This window comes from Callorhinchus milii, unplaced genomic scaffold (genome assembly GCF_018977255.1).
Source record: "Callorhinchus milii isolate IMCB2004 unplaced genomic scaffold, IMCB_Cmil_1.0 Scaffold5, whole genome shotgun sequence".
Taxonomy (NCBI): Eukaryota; Metazoa; Chordata; class Chondrichthyes; order Chimaeriformes; family Callorhinchidae; genus Callorhinchus; species Callorhinchus milii.
Window position 1 is genome coordinate 26,420,612 of NW_024704746.1, and position 17,520 is coordinate 26,438,131.

Sequence of the window (17,520 nt, forward strand, 5' to 3'; positions counted from 1 at the left end):
ATTCAAGTTAACACCAATTCCATGCTTTCCTCTGAAACAATAAGTGACTAAAAGTGTGGTTCTATCATAATTTTGTGGGGCATTTACTACATAAAGGATCGATAGGATTGTAGCTTTCAATAAAAGCAGCATTTAGATACCATTAGTGAGTCATAGCTTATGTAATTCTTGGCAAAACATCATTCATCTGTAACCAGAGTATATAAAAGCTGAGCAATCATCTTATTTTTAAGTTTAAAATACTGACACAATGAGGAAGTTTCCACCATTATAATAATAATTCTTGCATTTGATACAGCGCCTTATCACGTCTTCGAGACGTCTCAAAGCGCTTCACAGGATACACTGTGAAGTGAATTGACTGTATATTTTGTGGGCGAAATGTGGCAGCTAATTGCGCACAGCAGCGTCCCCACAAATGCATCGAGTGACCAAATTATTATCATTATTAATTTTTCCGAAGGGATTATTATCCCTGGAAAAGTGATCCGCCAATCGACCAACAATCAGGTTCCTACTTACTGATGGTAAACAGAGACGTGTGGAGTAAGGAAACCTGCCCAATGTTTCCCCGGCCCGGGAATCAAACCCTGGTCCTCTCGCTTGCGAGGCGAGTGCTCTAACCACTGAGCTACAGGACCCCAATTAATGAGTGGCTGGTAGTTTTTTGAGTGGTGTGTATCTACTTGACCAGGTAATTGAGGGAACACTCACTTAAAAAGGTTAACACAATGTATAAAATTCAGTTGCTGTTGCTTCTCATCCTACAGATGTAAAATGTCAGTCGATCAATAAAACCTATGCATCATTTCACATTGGATATAAACTGAATACGCAGTATTCATCTTTATTGGCATCTACATTCGCAAATTACTTCAGTGACAGTTCGTGGCTGACGGTGATGAGTGGAGAAGGTTTGAGAAGCCTTCATGCCGCTGTTTTGCCCAGTCAATAATGGTTTGGCTTATGGCTGATCTGTTCTCCAGCGGCAGTGAATTGGCAGTTCGATGGCTCAATAGCATGGATCAGCACTGCAGATAGCAGGTAATCAACAAAGATAAAGCCGGGGCTGGTACTGTCGCTAATAGATTCTTTTGCGGTGATGAAGACAGCTGGAAGTAGAGTATAATGACGCCGTTCAGATAGACGGCTTCTTGCAAATAGAGGTATGTGGTCATACATAGATACCCTCTGGGTTAAACCCTGACGTGAGGGGGTTCTGAAGAATCCGCAGATTACTGGGCAGTTGTCGTGATGAGTTAGGACGTCTCAACGAGCCCGTCAGGATAGGTGGCTCTGGAGAGAGAGAGCGAGAGAGAGAGATTACATTAAATACGTAAACGCAAGGTTAGGTTTCTGTAAAGCGTATTATAAAAAGCTCCAACTGAGCAAGTTAAGTTTCAGCATCCTCCGGTGGAAAACATTGGGTACTACAGCACACATTTTTTTTCACAAGGTTTACGCACGAGGAACATTATTAATTTAAATCTTACAATTTTGATTTACGGACGAGATTGCCTCTGCTGGGCAAGGAATCACATCTACACGCAAGTGCCAAGCGCAAGGTTAGGCCACTTTGCAGATTCAAACGCACCAAATGGGATGTGCGCGATTGGGCTGCCGCGTTTCGCCCACAAAAACACACAGTGTATTCTGTGAAGCGCTTTGAGACGTCTCGAAGACGTGAGAAGGCGTTATATCAAATGCAAGGATTATTATTATTATTATAATAATGCATTACTCTTGCTGGATAAAGCGCCATAGAGTTCTGATCCTTTATAATAATAATCCTTGCATTTGATGTAGCGCCTTATCACGTGGTTGAGACGTCCCAAAGCGCTTCACAGGAAATGCTGCAAAGTGGAGTGACTGCGCATTTTGTGGGCGAAACGCGGCAGCCAACTGTGTACAGCAGATATAAGATGTAAGATGTATAAGGATTTGCTGGTGAAAGAAGACCAAGGTCCATCCAGTTCACCTTCCACCCTCCTGGCAGTGGCTTGACATGTCGTGTCCCAAACCATCTATTGCATAGAATACAAACTATATATTGTATAAGATACAAGACATATACGATGTCCAAGATAGAGAAGAACGTGTGTGGAATGATCACCTTTCTTGTGTTGCTGCGAATGTTCTTCATCCATAGGTTCAGCAGGCAGCACTGTGACTTTTGTTCCCGTCTGTTGGATGAATTGCTGCAGATTAACTTGCCTCAGTTCCTTTGTGAGCAGCTCCAGTTCCATTTCTTTCTCCTGTTTGGAACAATAATTTACAGCGGGTGAAATGGGCAGAGAATTTTTTTTACAAAAGAAAAGAAAAATACATTACAACTATAGGGAGCAGGTTCCCACTCAGTTTGGGCTTCTTACATTTCCAAATAAGGAACTCCTATGGACCATCCTCTCCTCTGAATTCATACAGGAAGGAGCGAGGGAGAGAAGAGGTGTAAAACAGCAGTGGATTGAGTGACCAAATTAGTGTTGTTATGATTTTTGGGGGTGTGGGAGATTATTACCTCTGGAAAATGATCTGTCAATCAACCAACAACCTAAAATAATAATAATCCTTGCATTTGATGCAGCCCCTTATCACGTCTTCTAGGCGTCTCAAAGCGCTTCACAGAATATACTGTAGTGACTGCGCATAGTTGTGGGCGAAACGCGGCACCCAATTGCGCACAGCAATGCCCAACAAACAGTCGTGGATTGAGTGGCCAAATTATTATGTTTTCTTTCTTGAGAGATTAAATAATAAATTTCCTCAAAAACCTAATAAATAAAGTACAAAAACTATCAATTATATTACCTGGAACTTCTTATTGACTTGTCCCAACGTCCTCTCTACAGCCTTAAGGCTATTCTCCAGACGTGTCGTGTGTTGACAATTGATCTCAATCTCTCCCTTGATTTTAACAATGTTCCCTTTCACCTCTTCCTCATTGAGCTGAGATTCCTGTAGCTCTTGCCGAAGCTTCTCGGATTCAATGCCGTTCTGGATCCTCTGGATTTTAGCCGAGTATTCCTTCAGCTTATCCTCACATTCCCGAGTCCTCTCCACCACCTCCTCCAGCTGGTCCTTCAACTGCTTCTCGTTCTCCTCTTCGATTTGCCGCTCGTTATCCCAGAACTCTTCCTCCTGGATCTCGACCCTGTTTTTCTTGATCACTTGCTCCAATCTCACCACATCATCCTCCACATTCAAGCGGGTCCTGCCCTCCCAATATTTGGTCTCGCTTTTATTGGACTCCAGTTGGCTTTCGAGTGACTGAAGTCTGTCCTTCTGTAAGTGAACCAACTTCCTGAATTCCTCGACTGTGTTTTGGGAGTTCTGGACTCTGTGCTTGATCTCCGATTCCTTACCCTTGCCGAAGATGTCTATCAAGCCTTTGGGTCCAGCTGTAAAGGTCAATGATTTCCTCTTGGGTTCTTTCCTTCGTAAAGATCTGTCGTTGGGGGGCCTTAGTTTAGCCAGGGGTGGGAGGCTCTGTCTGTATAAAGTTCTCTCAGGCACGCGGGCGATACTGTCTGAGTTGGGACGCTCACTGAGAGAGGGTCCGGTGCGATGTAGGATTAACTGCACATCGCAGGCATATTGTCCCCATTTATTCAAGGCAGCTAAAGGATTCTCATTAGGTGCGAGATGTCGCTCTGTTTCCCGCCACTTCTCCACCAGGGTATAGCGGCCAGTCCGTCCTGAGAAAAGAAAAAAAGGGGAAAACATTAAAAGTAGTGAATACAGCTAATTCTCAGCTTTATAATAATAGTAATAATAATAGTTGCATTTGATACAGCGCCTTATCACATCTGCATCTCAAGGAGCTTCACGGAATATACTGTAAGGTGTAGTGACTGTGTATTTTGTGGATGAAATGTGGCAGCCAATTGCGCACGGCAGTGTCCCCCACACAGCTGTGGATTGAGGTTGTTAGTCAATTGGTGGATCGCTTTTCCGGGGGTAAAAAATAATAATTTGTTCACTCAAATCACGACTGTTCCTCCACAAAATATTACAGTCACTCCACTTTACAGTATATCTCGTGAAGCGCTGTGGGACGTCTCAAAGCCGTGATGAGGCGCTATATCAAATGCAAGGATTATTATTTTATTATTTAATTAGCAAAATGTTCAGGATAACAAATAATATTTGTTGACTTTGTAAAATACACGTGGCAGGTCGCAAGCTCAGCAACACATGTGCCTTGATGCCAGCACAAACAAATAGTATCTTACCTATGGCTTGAGCAAGAGCAATGACAACCTCCTGACATGTTGTAGCTTCTGTCACCCCACAAACAATCCGCTGGGCTCCATCTACCCATACTTTCAGCTCCATCATACACCATGAGAAACAGTCCCACACCTCATCAGCTTGTCATGTCATCCTCACAGGCCAGGGGAGAGGAGATGTACCAGGCATTTAGTCTGTAAATGTCACAAATGATATCAAAAAACATCACAAACTCACAATTTTAATAATAATAATCCTTGAATTTGATATACCGCCTGATCACGTCTTTGAGACGTCTCAAAGAGCTTCACAGAATATACTGTAAAGTGCGGGCAAAACGCGGCAGCCAATTGCACACAATAGCGTACCACAAACAGTCGTGGATTGAGAGACCAAATTATTACAGCCATTAAGACAGTCATCTTTCATTATCTTCGAGATGAGGTTGCCAGGAGTTCACTGTGATTTTTAGATTGCCCTAGAAGTGAAGGTTAATTTACTGAGAGCTTGCCTCTCTAAAAAGAGTCTCTTCTACGGGAAAGCAGGTGGAGACTAGACTGGGAATCAGCAAGGAAAACAAGCAAACCAGTCAGTCCCTACCTAGTATTGCTTCAAAAGCAGCCTGCCTTAAACACGTTAGATGTGCTTTATGGAGAAGGGTCCATTTTGAATGTTGCTTGGGGGCTTCGGAATAAAAAATACCATCAACAACAACTTGCATTCATATAACATCCATCATGAAGGGCAGAGTCCCAGAGAACGTTATTTTCTGTTACACTGAATGAAATTTTAAACTCATTTCTCTCTGTGGTACGATTCAATTCTAACTCATTTTAGCAAATTGCAGTCGTTCACCTGTAACTATTCTATTCAATATCATAAATTAATGTTATATTCAATGTCACAAATTACATATAAATATTATATTCAATGTCATAAATTAATGTTAACATTTAACATTAATTTATGACTTTGAATGTAATCGTTACGAGTGAACGATTCCAATTTGCTAAATCATTAAGAAGTGTTCCTTCTCACTTCTGCTTAATAAATTATTAATTATTATAATTGGTCTTAATAGTAATCCTTACCTTGGATACAGCGCCTTAACACGTCTTCAACACATCTCAAAGCGCTTTAAAAAATATACTGTAAAACTGAATTGACTGTATTTTGTGGGTGAAACGCGGCAGCCAATTGCGCACAGCAGCGTCCCACAAGCAGTCGTGGGTTGAAGTGACCATTTATTAATTTTTTTGATTATTGCCCCTGGGAAAAGCAATCGTCCAAACGACTAACAACCGGGTTCCTACTTACTGCTGGTAAACAGAGGCGCGTGGAGTAAGGAAACTTGCTTAAGGTTTTGCCCTGACCAGGAATTGAACCCGGGTCCTTTCGCTCTAATCACTGAGCTATGTTGACTGGTTTAGCTCGGCTTAGCTTGGAAAAAGCCTTCCAAGGTCAAACGGCCTGTCACAAAGCACGGTCTAGGCTCAGACATGAAGATTAGCGACTTGGGTGAGTTGCCTTGGGTGAGAGTTTCTGGTACCTATAGAACATTGTGTCAGCATGAGTCACCACCGGGGAAATACTTCACCATTGAACATTCAGGAGTAGGGAATGGGGCGTCACTGGTGGGATACAGTACAGGACAAGTGCTTTACAAACCCAGTATTTTAACATGAATTTACGACACTGAATAGAATAGTTACAAGCGAATGATTGCAATTTGCTAAAATGAGTTACAATTTGAATTGTACCACAGAGCGAAATGCGTTTACAATTTCATTGTAGCTCAGTGGTTAGAGCCCTCGCCTCGCAAACGAGAGGACCCAGTTTCAATTCCCGGATACGACGAAACTTTAGGCAAGTTTCCTTATTTCACACGCCTCTGTTTACCAGCAGTAAGTAGGAACCCGGTTGTTAGTCGATCGGTAGATTGCTTTCCGGGAGTAACAATCCCTTCAAAAACATAACAATAATTTGGTTATTCAATCCACGACTGTTTGTGGGACGCTGCTGTGTGCAATTGGCTGCTGCCTTTCCCCCACAAAACATAGTCAATTCACTTGACAGTATTTTCTGTGAAGTGCTTTGAGATGTCTCAATGAAGTGATAAGGTGCTGTATTAAATGGAAGGATGACTATTATTATTATTGTTATTCAGTGGAACGAACGCAAGGAGAAGAACTCAAAAATATTCAAAATAAAATACTGTATCACTGGCAACCCGCAAGGCAAAGGGACACTCACTAGTCAGCAGGATTTAACACAAACATCAAGCTAATTTTAACTGTCACCAGCAACCCAATAACAGCTGCCGTCCATCAAGAAGGCTCATATTCTTTCCTCCCAGGGAGCACATCACCGAACAAACAACTGGGAATGAATTCTTCAGGCATAGCATTAACAAACGGGGGTGAAGCTGCTATCTTATTAAAAGCAAAGCCAACTCCCTCTCTGAAATTCCTGGGTCAGCAGGCGAACTGGACAAAGCAAACATTCTCGCTGACTAAACCAACGCCCTCAATAATAATAATAATAATCCTTGCAATTCATATAGAGCCTTATCACGTCTTCGATCGGCTCAAAGTGCTTCACAGAATATACTGTAAAGTGTAGTGACTGTATATTTTATACTCTAGCCTCGGCCAAGTCGTCCTTCTACTCCAGGATAATCCTGGAGGCGAAGAACAACCCCAGGCTACTGTTTCCCACCACATCCCGACTCCTCCGTCCCCCCCGCCACCCCGCGCAGGTCATCTCCTCCAACCTTCACTGCGAGGAGATGCTGGATTTCCTTGAATCCAAGATCAAGGGAATCCGCTCCGCGGTCACTTCCCCTCCAACTTCCACCCACCACCCACCCCTTCCCTCCCACACTCCGACTCCTACCCATCCTCCCCTACACACCTTCGTACCCGTTTCCCCACCCTCTGTCACTGAACTCATCCTATCCCTAAAACCAACCACCTGCTCCCTTGACCCCATCCCCACTCCACTCCTTATCTCCCAGCTCCATTTTCTTGCCCCACACATCACTGACATCATAAACCTGTCCCTCTCCTCTGGCTCTGTCCCCATTCCATTAAAAACTGCCATCATCACGCCCACCCTGAAAAAACCCTCCCTTGATGCGTCGCAGCTATCAAGCTACCGGCCCATCTCCAACCTCCCCTTTCTCTCCAAGGTCTTGGAAAGAGTTGTCGCCTCCCAACTGCGCTCTTTCCTCTCCACCCATTCTCTTTTTGAACCCCTTCAGTCAGGTTTCCGTGCTGCTCATAGCACAGAAACTGCCCTGGTCAAGGTCACCAATGATATCCTGACCATCTGTGACCAGGGCTCCCTCTGTCTCCTCGTCCTCCTCGACCTATCGGCAGCATTCGATACGGTCGACCACGCTATCCTACTCCACCGCTTGTCCTCCCACCTCAACCTTCAAGGCACTGTCCTTGAATGGTTTAGCTCTTACCTTTCCCACCGTCTTCACTTCGTCTCAACGAATGGCTTCTCCTCCACCCCCCGTACTGTCTCATGTGGTGTCCCTCAGGGCTCTGTCCTCGGTCCCCTCCTCTTCACCCTCTATATGCTCCCCCTTGGTGACATCATCCGCAAACATGGGGTTAACTTCCACATGTATGCGGATGACACCCAACTCTACCTTTCCTCCTCTACTCTCAACTCCACGACCACCGATGTCCTGACAGCCTGCCTGTCCGACATCGAGTCCTGGACGAGAGACAACTTTCTTCAGCTCAACGTGCGAAAAACCGAGGCCCTCCTGATTGGCTCACGTCAGCGCCTCCGCACCTCAGGCGCTGACACCATCAGCATCCAAGGCTGCACTCTCCACCTCTCAAAGCCAGTCAGGAACCTCGGCGTTTTGTTCGACCCTGAGCTGTCCTTTCTCCCTCACATCCGCACCACAACTGGCACCGCCTTCCATCACCTCCGGAACATCGCCAGACTACGGCACTACCTCACCCCTCACGCTGCTGAAACCCTGGTTCACGCCTTTGTCACCTCAAGGCTGGACTATGGGAACTCTCTCCTCGCCGGCCTTCCCGCCACCTCCCTCCACAAGCTGCAGGTCATTCAGAACTCTGCAGCTCGTGTACTGTCCCGCACCAGGCTTCGGGACCACATCACACCCACCCTCGCTCGCCTCCACTGGCTCCCCATCCCCCAGAGGATTGATTTCAAGATCCTCATCCTCACCTACAAGGCCATTCACGGCCTTGCTCCCTCCTACCTCTCCAACCTACTATCCCCCTACCTACCTGCCCGTACCCTCCGTTCCTCTGGCTCCGGTCTGCTCCACGTCCCCCGCCCCAACCGCCCTACCATCGGTGGTCGGGCCTTCAGCCTCTCAGCCCCGAGGCTCTGGAACTCCATCCCCCAGTGCCTTCGCCTTGCTTCCTCCCTTTCCTCCTTCAAGGCCGGTCTCAAAACCTTTCTCTTTGACCGTGCCTTCAGCTCCCCTCTCGACTCTCTTCCTCCTCCTCGCTCCCTCCCTTCCCTCCCCTCACCCTGACCATTTCCCCCCTCCTCTCTCCCTCCCTTCCCTCCCCTCACCCTGACCATTTCCCCCCTGCTCGGGTCATGACCCAACTGTGCAGCGCCTTGGGACGTCCTCCTGACGTGAAAGGCGCTCTATAAATGGAATCTTGTTGTTGTTGTTGTTTATGGGAGAAACACAGCAGCCAAATACGCACAGCAGCCAAATGTGCACAGTAGCTTCCCATAATCAGATTGAGTGACCAAATTATTAATGTAAATGTTATTAAAATATATTGGTTTGCAGTGTATGTGTCACTCAGCAGTGTGGGAGTGGGCCAGTCAGCCCCTTGAGCCTGTCCTGCCATTCTACTAGATCATGGCTGATCTGTCCCTCGACTCCAATTACCAGTCTTTGCCCCATATCCCTTGACACCCTTGACCATTACACAACATTGAGAACAAAGAAACTTCCAGCTAAGACACAATCATCTACACAATACATCTTCATAATAATAATAAATTGGTCACTTCAATCCACGACTGTTTGTGGGACGCTGCTGTGCGCAATTGGCTGCCGCGTTTTGCCCACAAAATATACAGTCAATTCACATTACAGTTTATTCTGTGAAGCGCTTTGAGACGTCTTAAGGGCATGCATGATAAGATGCTATATGAAATGCAAGGATTATTGTTAAAACCTAACACCATAGCTTGTCATCACACAATTATTGGCAACAGAGAGTGGAAAAAATCATTGGCAAGAGAGAGTGGAAAATTGTTACTAATACATGTCCAATTTTTGAGCCTACACCCTACATCTCAGACACGATAGGGGATACTCAAAAGTCTAAAGTTTCTTAAAAGCTATGACCTAATTCCCTCTCTCTCTCTCCCACCCTCCCCTTATGTTTTGCCAAATTTACTTTCAGTGCAATAAATTAACCCTGGATATGTCCAAATGCACTTTTGTTTCAACAAAAACAACAATAGATCCTTACCGTTGACAAGACAAATCACATCCAGCCAACAGAAAAAAAGAGTTGGGGCTGATATGGCCACATTTTAAAAAAAAAATCTCTGACCTATCTGGATTTCAATCGGAGAAAAAACACAAAAGAGCTTTAATTTCAGAAAATCCACACCATCTATGACAGTGGCATGTGCACATCAGTCAGAGTGCTGGACAATACCAGTTCCCTATATCTAAAGGGAATAATAAGTGCAGTCCTGTACCTCAGTGGTTTGAACACTCGCCTCGCAAGCGAGAGGTCCTGAGTTCAATTCCCGGTCGGGGCGAAATGTTGGGCAAGTTTCCTTACTCCCACACGCCTCTGTTTACCCGCAGTGAGTAGGAACCCAGTTGCTAGTCGATTGGCGGATCGCTTTTCTGGGAGTAATAATCCCTTCCAAAAAAAAACCAATAATAATTTGGTCACATAATCCACGGCTGTTTGTGGGACGCTGCTGTGCACAATTGGCTGCCGCGTTTCGCCCACAAAATACACAGTCAATTCACTTTACAGTATATTCTGTGAAGCGCTTTGAGACGTCTCGATGCTATATCAAATGCAGGGATTATTATTAATACTATTAATAATTGTAACATCAGCCACAGCTCCAGTTGAGTGTCAGCAATGGCAGAGGAGAGCCAGGGGTAATTGAGTGCTCTGCAGTTAAACATTCCGGTGTCTGGAGGTTTGGTGTTATCCCGGCTGCTGCTAAGGCTGGATTTCTGTATCCCTGGGGGTGAGCAGTCCCTCATGCTCCTCTGCGCTGAACTGTGACTAACTCAACATTAGAATTTCTCTGTCCACTCAATAAAAACAGCAACCCTGCCCGGCAGCTTACACAAGTCTAGTCCATGAACCAGATTAACTGTCAGATTTTCTCCCTCCCATCTCTGACTCTCTCCCTTCTCTCACTCTCACTCCCTTCCTCCCTTTTCTTTCTTCCTTCCTCCCTCCCGCCTCTCCTCTCTCTCTCTCTCTCTCTCTCCCACATGCACATTTAAAGCAAAGGTTGATCCAACCTTTCAGGCACGTAAATCACTTAACAAAGCACACACAGTCCAGGTTACAGGATTAACATCGCACTGAGTCCTGTAGTCCAAGGTGTCACGTTCTTCAGCTATCCCTGGCCGAGCTGTACAGTGCACAGGCAGCAAAGAACTCACATCAGCAGGTTTATGAAACCTGATCCGATTTACATTTTAACCATGCAAAAACAAGAGCTTGTTTTTTCGCAGCCAAGTCCCAGGACAAGAGGGGGAGAAAAAACAATTTTCTCAAAATGCAGGAAACGAGAAAGAAACCTCCTTTCTATGGAACTATTTTGTGAGGCGAGAGTTGGGAAACGGGGGAAAGAGACAGAAACAATATGCTTTCATCTCCAGAGGAACCGATTTCCTGACATGGAAAGGTTTACTGCACTGAGACAGGACTATAGGATCTTACAAGAGGCCACATCAGGGAGCACTCAAACTCGCTTAGTTTCTTGAACAGCAGCTCCCCAAACTCAGTGTGAAATGCTGCCACTGATAATAATAATAATCCTTGCATTTGACATAGTGGCTTGTCATGTCTTTGAGACGTCTAAAAGCGCTTCACAGGATATACTGTAAGGTGAATGGACACTATACTTTGTAGGCAAACGTGGCAGCCAATGGTGCACAGCAGTGTCCCACAAACAGTCGTGGATTGAGTGAACAGTTTTTTTCAAGGGATTATCACTTCAGCCTTCTCAGCAAATTTACGCCACAAACCCAGGGCACTTTTCTGAAAAGAGGGTCCATTTTTGTTAGAGGACTCGGGTTTGATTCCCAGGGCAGGGCAAAACCTTAGGCAAGTTTCCTTACTCCACACACCACACACCCCTCTGTTTACTTAGCAGTAAGCAGAACCCCAGTTGTTAGTCGATTGGCGGATCGCTTTTCCATGGTTAATAATCCCTTCAAAAGAATAAGAGGAATTTGGCCACTCAATCCACGACTGTTTTTGGGACGTGGCTGTGTGCAACTGGCTGTTTCACCCACAGAATATACAATCACTACACTTTACAGTGTATCCTGTGAAGCGCTTTGAGACGTCTCGAAGACGTGATAAGGCGCTGTATCAAATGCCAGGATTGTTATTAGATTATAATATTATTATTATTATATTAAGCGCTCTGAGAAGCTGTTTGGCGTGAAGGGCGCTATATGAATGCAAGTTGTTGCCGTTGTTGCTAACATGACAAAGAGGTGAAGTGATGGCAAGTCTGATCCATCACAAGTAAGAAGCCAGTTAAGTTCTTCTTTAAACCCACCTGTCTTCCAGGTGGCCTCACTACTGATTTCGGCTTGACAAGATCTGCCGAATCAGCTGTATTTGATTGCACTTTTGGGAGCTTGGTGTGGGATTATTCATTATTTCAATGCTGCCAAACATGAAGCATAACTGGAACAGAGACTCCAAGAATTTCATTAACTTCCAACCCAGGCTTTTTGGCTGCCAGTGACAGACAGCTTTGGGACTTCAATTAAAAAGCGTCGCTCTCCGTAGGAGGCAATTAAGGAATCTCACAATCCTCCTTGGAATAGTTTTGTGATAAGGCACTCAGTTTCCTTACAGAACAACGTGATTCATTTCGGTTCAGTAATGGAGCGAGATATTGCACGTCAAAAGTGAATGTTAACACTGCACTCGCACAGACACTAACTGCAATTAAAGCGCCACTTGAAATGTTACAGCTACCTCGCCTTGTCAAATTAAGCTTTCATTTTAACAGCTGACACCCCACGTTTAATATATAACTAGGTTTTCAAACAAGGAAGGAATCTATGCAAATTAGAAACTGAAGCAGATTTATATTCTGATTACAATCAAAAATAATAATAATCCTTGCATTTGATACAGCGCCCTATTATGTCTTTCAGACATCTCAAAGCGCTTCACAGAATATATTGTAATGTAAATTGACTGTATATTTTGTGGGCGAAACACAGCAGCCAATTGCGCACAGCAGCGTCCCACAAACAGGGGTTGGAAGGAAAACCTCCACGTATGGATGACACACAAAGGCCTCAAACCCATAGGATCCTCTGGGAGCAGGCGAGAAAGTACGAGAAACATTAAACTGCAGGATAAAACCGATGGACGTGTGCTGAGGAAACTAAGGCAAAGTGACACAGAGGTTTCCTGTTTTTTTATACAGAGTTCACTCTATTTTGAGGCGTGTCAGCTCTTTCTCTCCCTCTCTCTCGAGATAGTCTGTCATTATGTTCTGTCCATCACATCTTGCCAAATGTTTGTTTGGAAAGAGGGGAAAAGATACAGAAGCGAAGACAAAGATACAGGTACACTTGATCAGAGCGAGGGACCAGGCTAATTAGCTGCACTGTTCAGAATTCAAAGTAGTATTTTACAAAGCTGCTTTTCCCAGTCTTTTAATTTAAAAGGATTTGCTGTTAAGTGGTTTCAAAAATATGAAATATGAAAAAAAAAGAAAAAAAGTGCTCCTTGTTCTCTGAAAATGACAGAACTGAAACACATCAACATTGCAACTAGCGAGTTAATAGATTATTGCGCTGCACAGACGCAGCAATCAATTTGGAGTAATAATTAAAACAGTTGGTTTGATTTTATTGCCTCCCAGTATGGACCAGGAATAGGTGGAAAGTACAAACCCGAACATTATATTCCCCTTTTAATGCAAATTATTGTGACTTTAGGAACAGACCAAAATCTCAGCGCAACAATTGCTGCTTTCACAAAAGAAGGTGGATTTGATGTGCAAAATATGGCCAAAATTCCATTCAGTAAACAAACCTTTATTGTGGAGTCCTGTAGCTCAGTGGTTAGAGCGCTCAACTCGCAAGCGAAAGGACCCGGGTTCGATTCCTGGGCAGAGCGAAACCTTGTGCAAGTTTCCTTACTCCACACGCCTCTACCTCGCAGTAAGTAGGAACCCGCTTGTTAGTCGATTGTCGGATCACTTTTTCGGGGGTAATAATCCCTTCAAAATAAATAATTTTAAAAAAATACGTGCAAGGTTTATTTGCTGTTTCTGCTGCAGAGCCTGTACCAAATAAATGATTGTGATGTTGTAGCCCGGGGGATCAGAAAACCTTGAGATACAGTAAGGTTGGGAAGTCAGGAAATTAAAACATATGGTAGGGAAATGAGATAGAGAGTTCCCAGGGAATTAATGGTGAAACAGGCTCAACAGGCTAAACGGTCTATCACTGTTACCATTACCGCTTTCCGGGAATAATAATCCCTTAAAAAAATAATAATTTGGTCGCTCAATCCACGAGTGTTTGTGGGACACTGCTGTGTGCAATTGGCTGCCAGGTTTCGCCCACAAAATACACAGTCAATTCACATGATCTAATAGAATGGCAGAACAGGCTCGAGGGGCTGAATGGCCAACTCCTGTTCCTGTGTTCCTATGTACGTACCCATCCAACACTGCGATTTGGGATATCTACCCCTTGTGAAAGGCATTATATAAATATGAATTGTATTGCATTGCTGCTCAAATCTGGATGGCGGGGCTGAGAGAAAGAGAGAACTGTGTGAGAAGGGAGAAAGAAATAGGAAAAACAAATGCCAGAAAATAATAAGAAATGTAGAGTTTAGACTTTAGACCACTGGAATTTTCAACTGGTGCAACGCAAAGCTGGTATTTTGGAACGTGCAATCCACAAAATGGAGCAGATTTTAAATGCAAACATACACAAACCACACTTGGGTTTTAAGAGGCTAAACGTAAACCTTCTGTATGGTTAATCCCTGGGTCACCGCTGGCCAGGCCTGACAAAAGCAGGAAATACAAATTCATCTAAGCCAGTTGAAGTTTTCAAATACAAGGTTAAATGCTACATCTGCAACTCTTTTTTAAAAAAAAAACATTTTGAATATTTTTATTTCTGTGAGCGAGTAGTAAACGTACGGAAGAGGCTCCCGAGGGAGACAGACGGTGGAAGCAGAAAGTATCGATTCTTTCAAGATAGATTTCTGTTAGGAGACACCATCTAACTTTTAGACATGTCAAGCGACTGCCAGGAGGTGGAAGGCAAATTGGATGGACCTTAGTCTTCTGAAGCCGAGCAAATTCTTACCTTCTTTTCAATACATGTGTTCGTTGCACTCCTCTATGCTGTTGTGGAGAATAGGTCCCAATGCTGCTCAGTGAAGTAGTTCAGAGGTAAATGGTTCCAGATCTAAACAACCCTGGGCTAGGGAGAACCACATGCCTCAATTCTCCAAGTACCACAGAGTAAAGCCCGGCAGCTTGGTGGATTTCAAGGGAATCTTAAAAAAGAGACAATGTAATTTCTCTACCAAAGTTTAGGGAAAATTTCCTCTATGTCCTAATTTTACTTCTGTTGCTGTGGAGCCCCATAGTGGAGTGGTTAGCATGCTCGTTTCACAAGCGGGAGGACCCGGGTCCAATTCCCGGGCAGGGCGAAACCTTAGGCTGGTTTCCATACTCCACGCGCCTCTGTTTACCAGCAGTGAGTAGGAACCCGGTTGTTAGTTGATTGGCGGATCGCTATCAGGGAGTAGAATCCGTTCCCAAAATATAAATAATAATTTGGCCACCTTTGTGGGGACGCTGCTGTGCGCATTTGGCTGCCGGGTTTCACCCACAAAATATACAGTTAATTTACTTTACAGTATATTGTGTGAAGTGCTTTAAGACGTCTCGATGACATGATAAGGCGCTGTATCAAGTGCAAGGATTATTATTAATATTATAATTAATATGGTGTTGCAGGAAACCAGTGCATTAAACTCTGTAACACAGATTGTGACGTTTCTTTCAAGATTCTTCAAATGGCAAATGCCTGATCTCACCTGGGTCATGAGGGGAAGGTGAGCAATTCGGAGGAATTGACTTGATTTGCTCTCACATATTCTGCAGCCAATATAAAAGCAGTTCAACAAAGGTCTAAAGGCTGCCCTGGTTCCAAGTTGAAAAAGGAAATCCAGGAAGGAAAAGTGTATATGTGGGCTGGGAAGGGGGGTGGGGTGGGGGGTGAAAGAGGTCAACATCTGCTCTGACACAATGTGAGGGCAGATTGTTTATTCAACTGTGTAAGCACATTTGTTTCCCATATCTCTATCCTTGCCGCCAGAGAAACAGAGTCTTGCTTTAGAGATGCAATGAAGTGCCGGCCGAACTTTGACCATTGCCCAACACGTCAACTACAGCTGCAGTGTGTGTGCCGGCAGACAGCTTCCTGAGGTTACTGCAATGGTGTCTTTCGTGGTGGAACGTTCATGTGAATTGTGTAAAGGCCCACGACCAACAGCTGCTGGTGTTATTAGTCACAAAGATCAGGAGGGAGAAATTTACATGCTAACTCCCTGCTTGTCGACCTCCCCAACTCTTCCCTCCACAAACTGCAGATCATCCAGAACTCGTGCAGCTCGTGTCCTCTCCCGCACCTGGTTCTGTGACACCATCACCCCCTCCCTCGCCCGGCTTGATTCCCAGGACAGGGCGAAACCTTAGGCAAGTTTCCTTACTCCACACACCTCTGTTTAGCGGTCTGTGAGTAGGAACATGAGTGTTAGTCGATTGGCGGATCGCTTTTCCGGGGCTAATAATCCCTTAGAAAAAAATGATCCGTGACGCTGCCCCACATGAGGGGCGATGTGTAAATGCAAGCTGTTGTTATTTAGATTGTCGTGATTAATGAATATGATTGTGTGTCTTAACAATAAGTCACACTGGACTAAGGTGGTTGGTTGGTCGGGAGTTCAGTGTGTAACAAATCGTGTGTTAAATCAAATTAGCGCTGATCGGGAGTTGAACTAACCTGGATGTATTTATTTATTTATTTATTTATGCTGGTTCCCGGTTCTTATTCTATTTCAGATCCTGACCCGAAAAGATGTCAGTTTAATGACTCTGACATTTCAGTTGGTTTATGGGACAAATGAAAATTCCTTTGTTTTGGATTATTTTCGCTGCTCTGTTTGTTAGAGGAAGACAATATCGTGTTAATGGAGCTAAATATCGCTTCGTCCCATTTGTGCACCGTGGCTTAAAGGCTTAAAATAAATATTTACTGTGTTTGTGATCAGCATAATCAAATGATCAAGATGCACAATTGGCAAACGTGTCAGATGTTGACAAAATAATGGAACCAATTGTAAACCCCGACTTTGAAACTATCAAAAGGAAACTTTGTTAGTATTAATATTGTTTGGTCTCCACAAAACCCTCTCATTATGGGGAAACCTTTGTGTCTGTATGTAAATATAGGAGTCCTGTAGCTCAGTGGTTAGAGCCTTCACCTTGCAAACGAGAGGACCCGGGTTCGATTCTCGGGCAGGGTGAAACCTTAGGCAAGTTTCCTTACTCTACACGCTTCTGTCTACCAGCAGTGAGTAGGTACGTGGTTGTTAATCGATTGGCCGATCACTTTCCGTGGGTAATAATCCCCCACAAAAAACCTGGTCCTTCAATCCCCGGCTGTTTGTGGGACGCTGCTGTGCGCAATTGGCTGCCGCGTTTCACCCACAAAATATGCAGTCAATTCACTTTACAGTATACTCTGTGAAGCGCTTTGAGACGTCTCAATAGGGTAATATGGCCCTATATCAAATGCAAGGATTATTATTATTATTGACATAGGGCCATTGGATTTTTTCATGTAAGGAATTGTCTGCATTGTAGGTAGTTTACAGAAGTAGGTCAGTCAGCAGCTAATCCTATCTACTGCATTCATTACGGTCGCTGCCGGCAGAAAAATAAGCCACTTGAGAGGTTTGGTACCTAATCTGGTTGTTGATTGGC

General features: G+C 44.4%; 1 protein-coding gene across 2 annotated transcripts in view; it reads right to left on the minus strand.

Annotated features, from left to right (window-relative positions):
- Positions 1–815: 815 nt before the first annotated feature.
- The window catches only part of rassf8b (Ras association domain family member 8b), a 30,780-nt gene continuing 14,075 nt past the window's right edge, over positions 816–17,520 (minus strand). Inside the window, exons 1-5 of one of the 2 annotated variants that reach the window (XM_007909026.2) lie at positions 14,831–14,959; positions 4,233–4,424; positions 2,809–3,695; positions 2,114–2,255; positions 816–1,296 (exon numbers count right to left, since the gene is read on the minus strand). In XM_007909026.2, coding sequence (XP_007907217.2) covers positions 1,175–1,296; positions 2,114–2,255; positions 2,809–3,695; positions 4,233–4,338 — 1,257 coding nt within the window. In that variant the 5' untranslated portion in view covers positions 4,339–4,424; positions 14,831–14,959 and the 3' untranslated portion in view covers positions 816–1,174. Of the gene's footprint in view, positions 1,297–2,113; positions 2,256–2,808; positions 3,696–4,232; positions 4,425–14,830; positions 14,960–17,520 lie in introns of those variants that run through there. The other variant, XM_007909024.2, reaches the window with a different exon arrangement.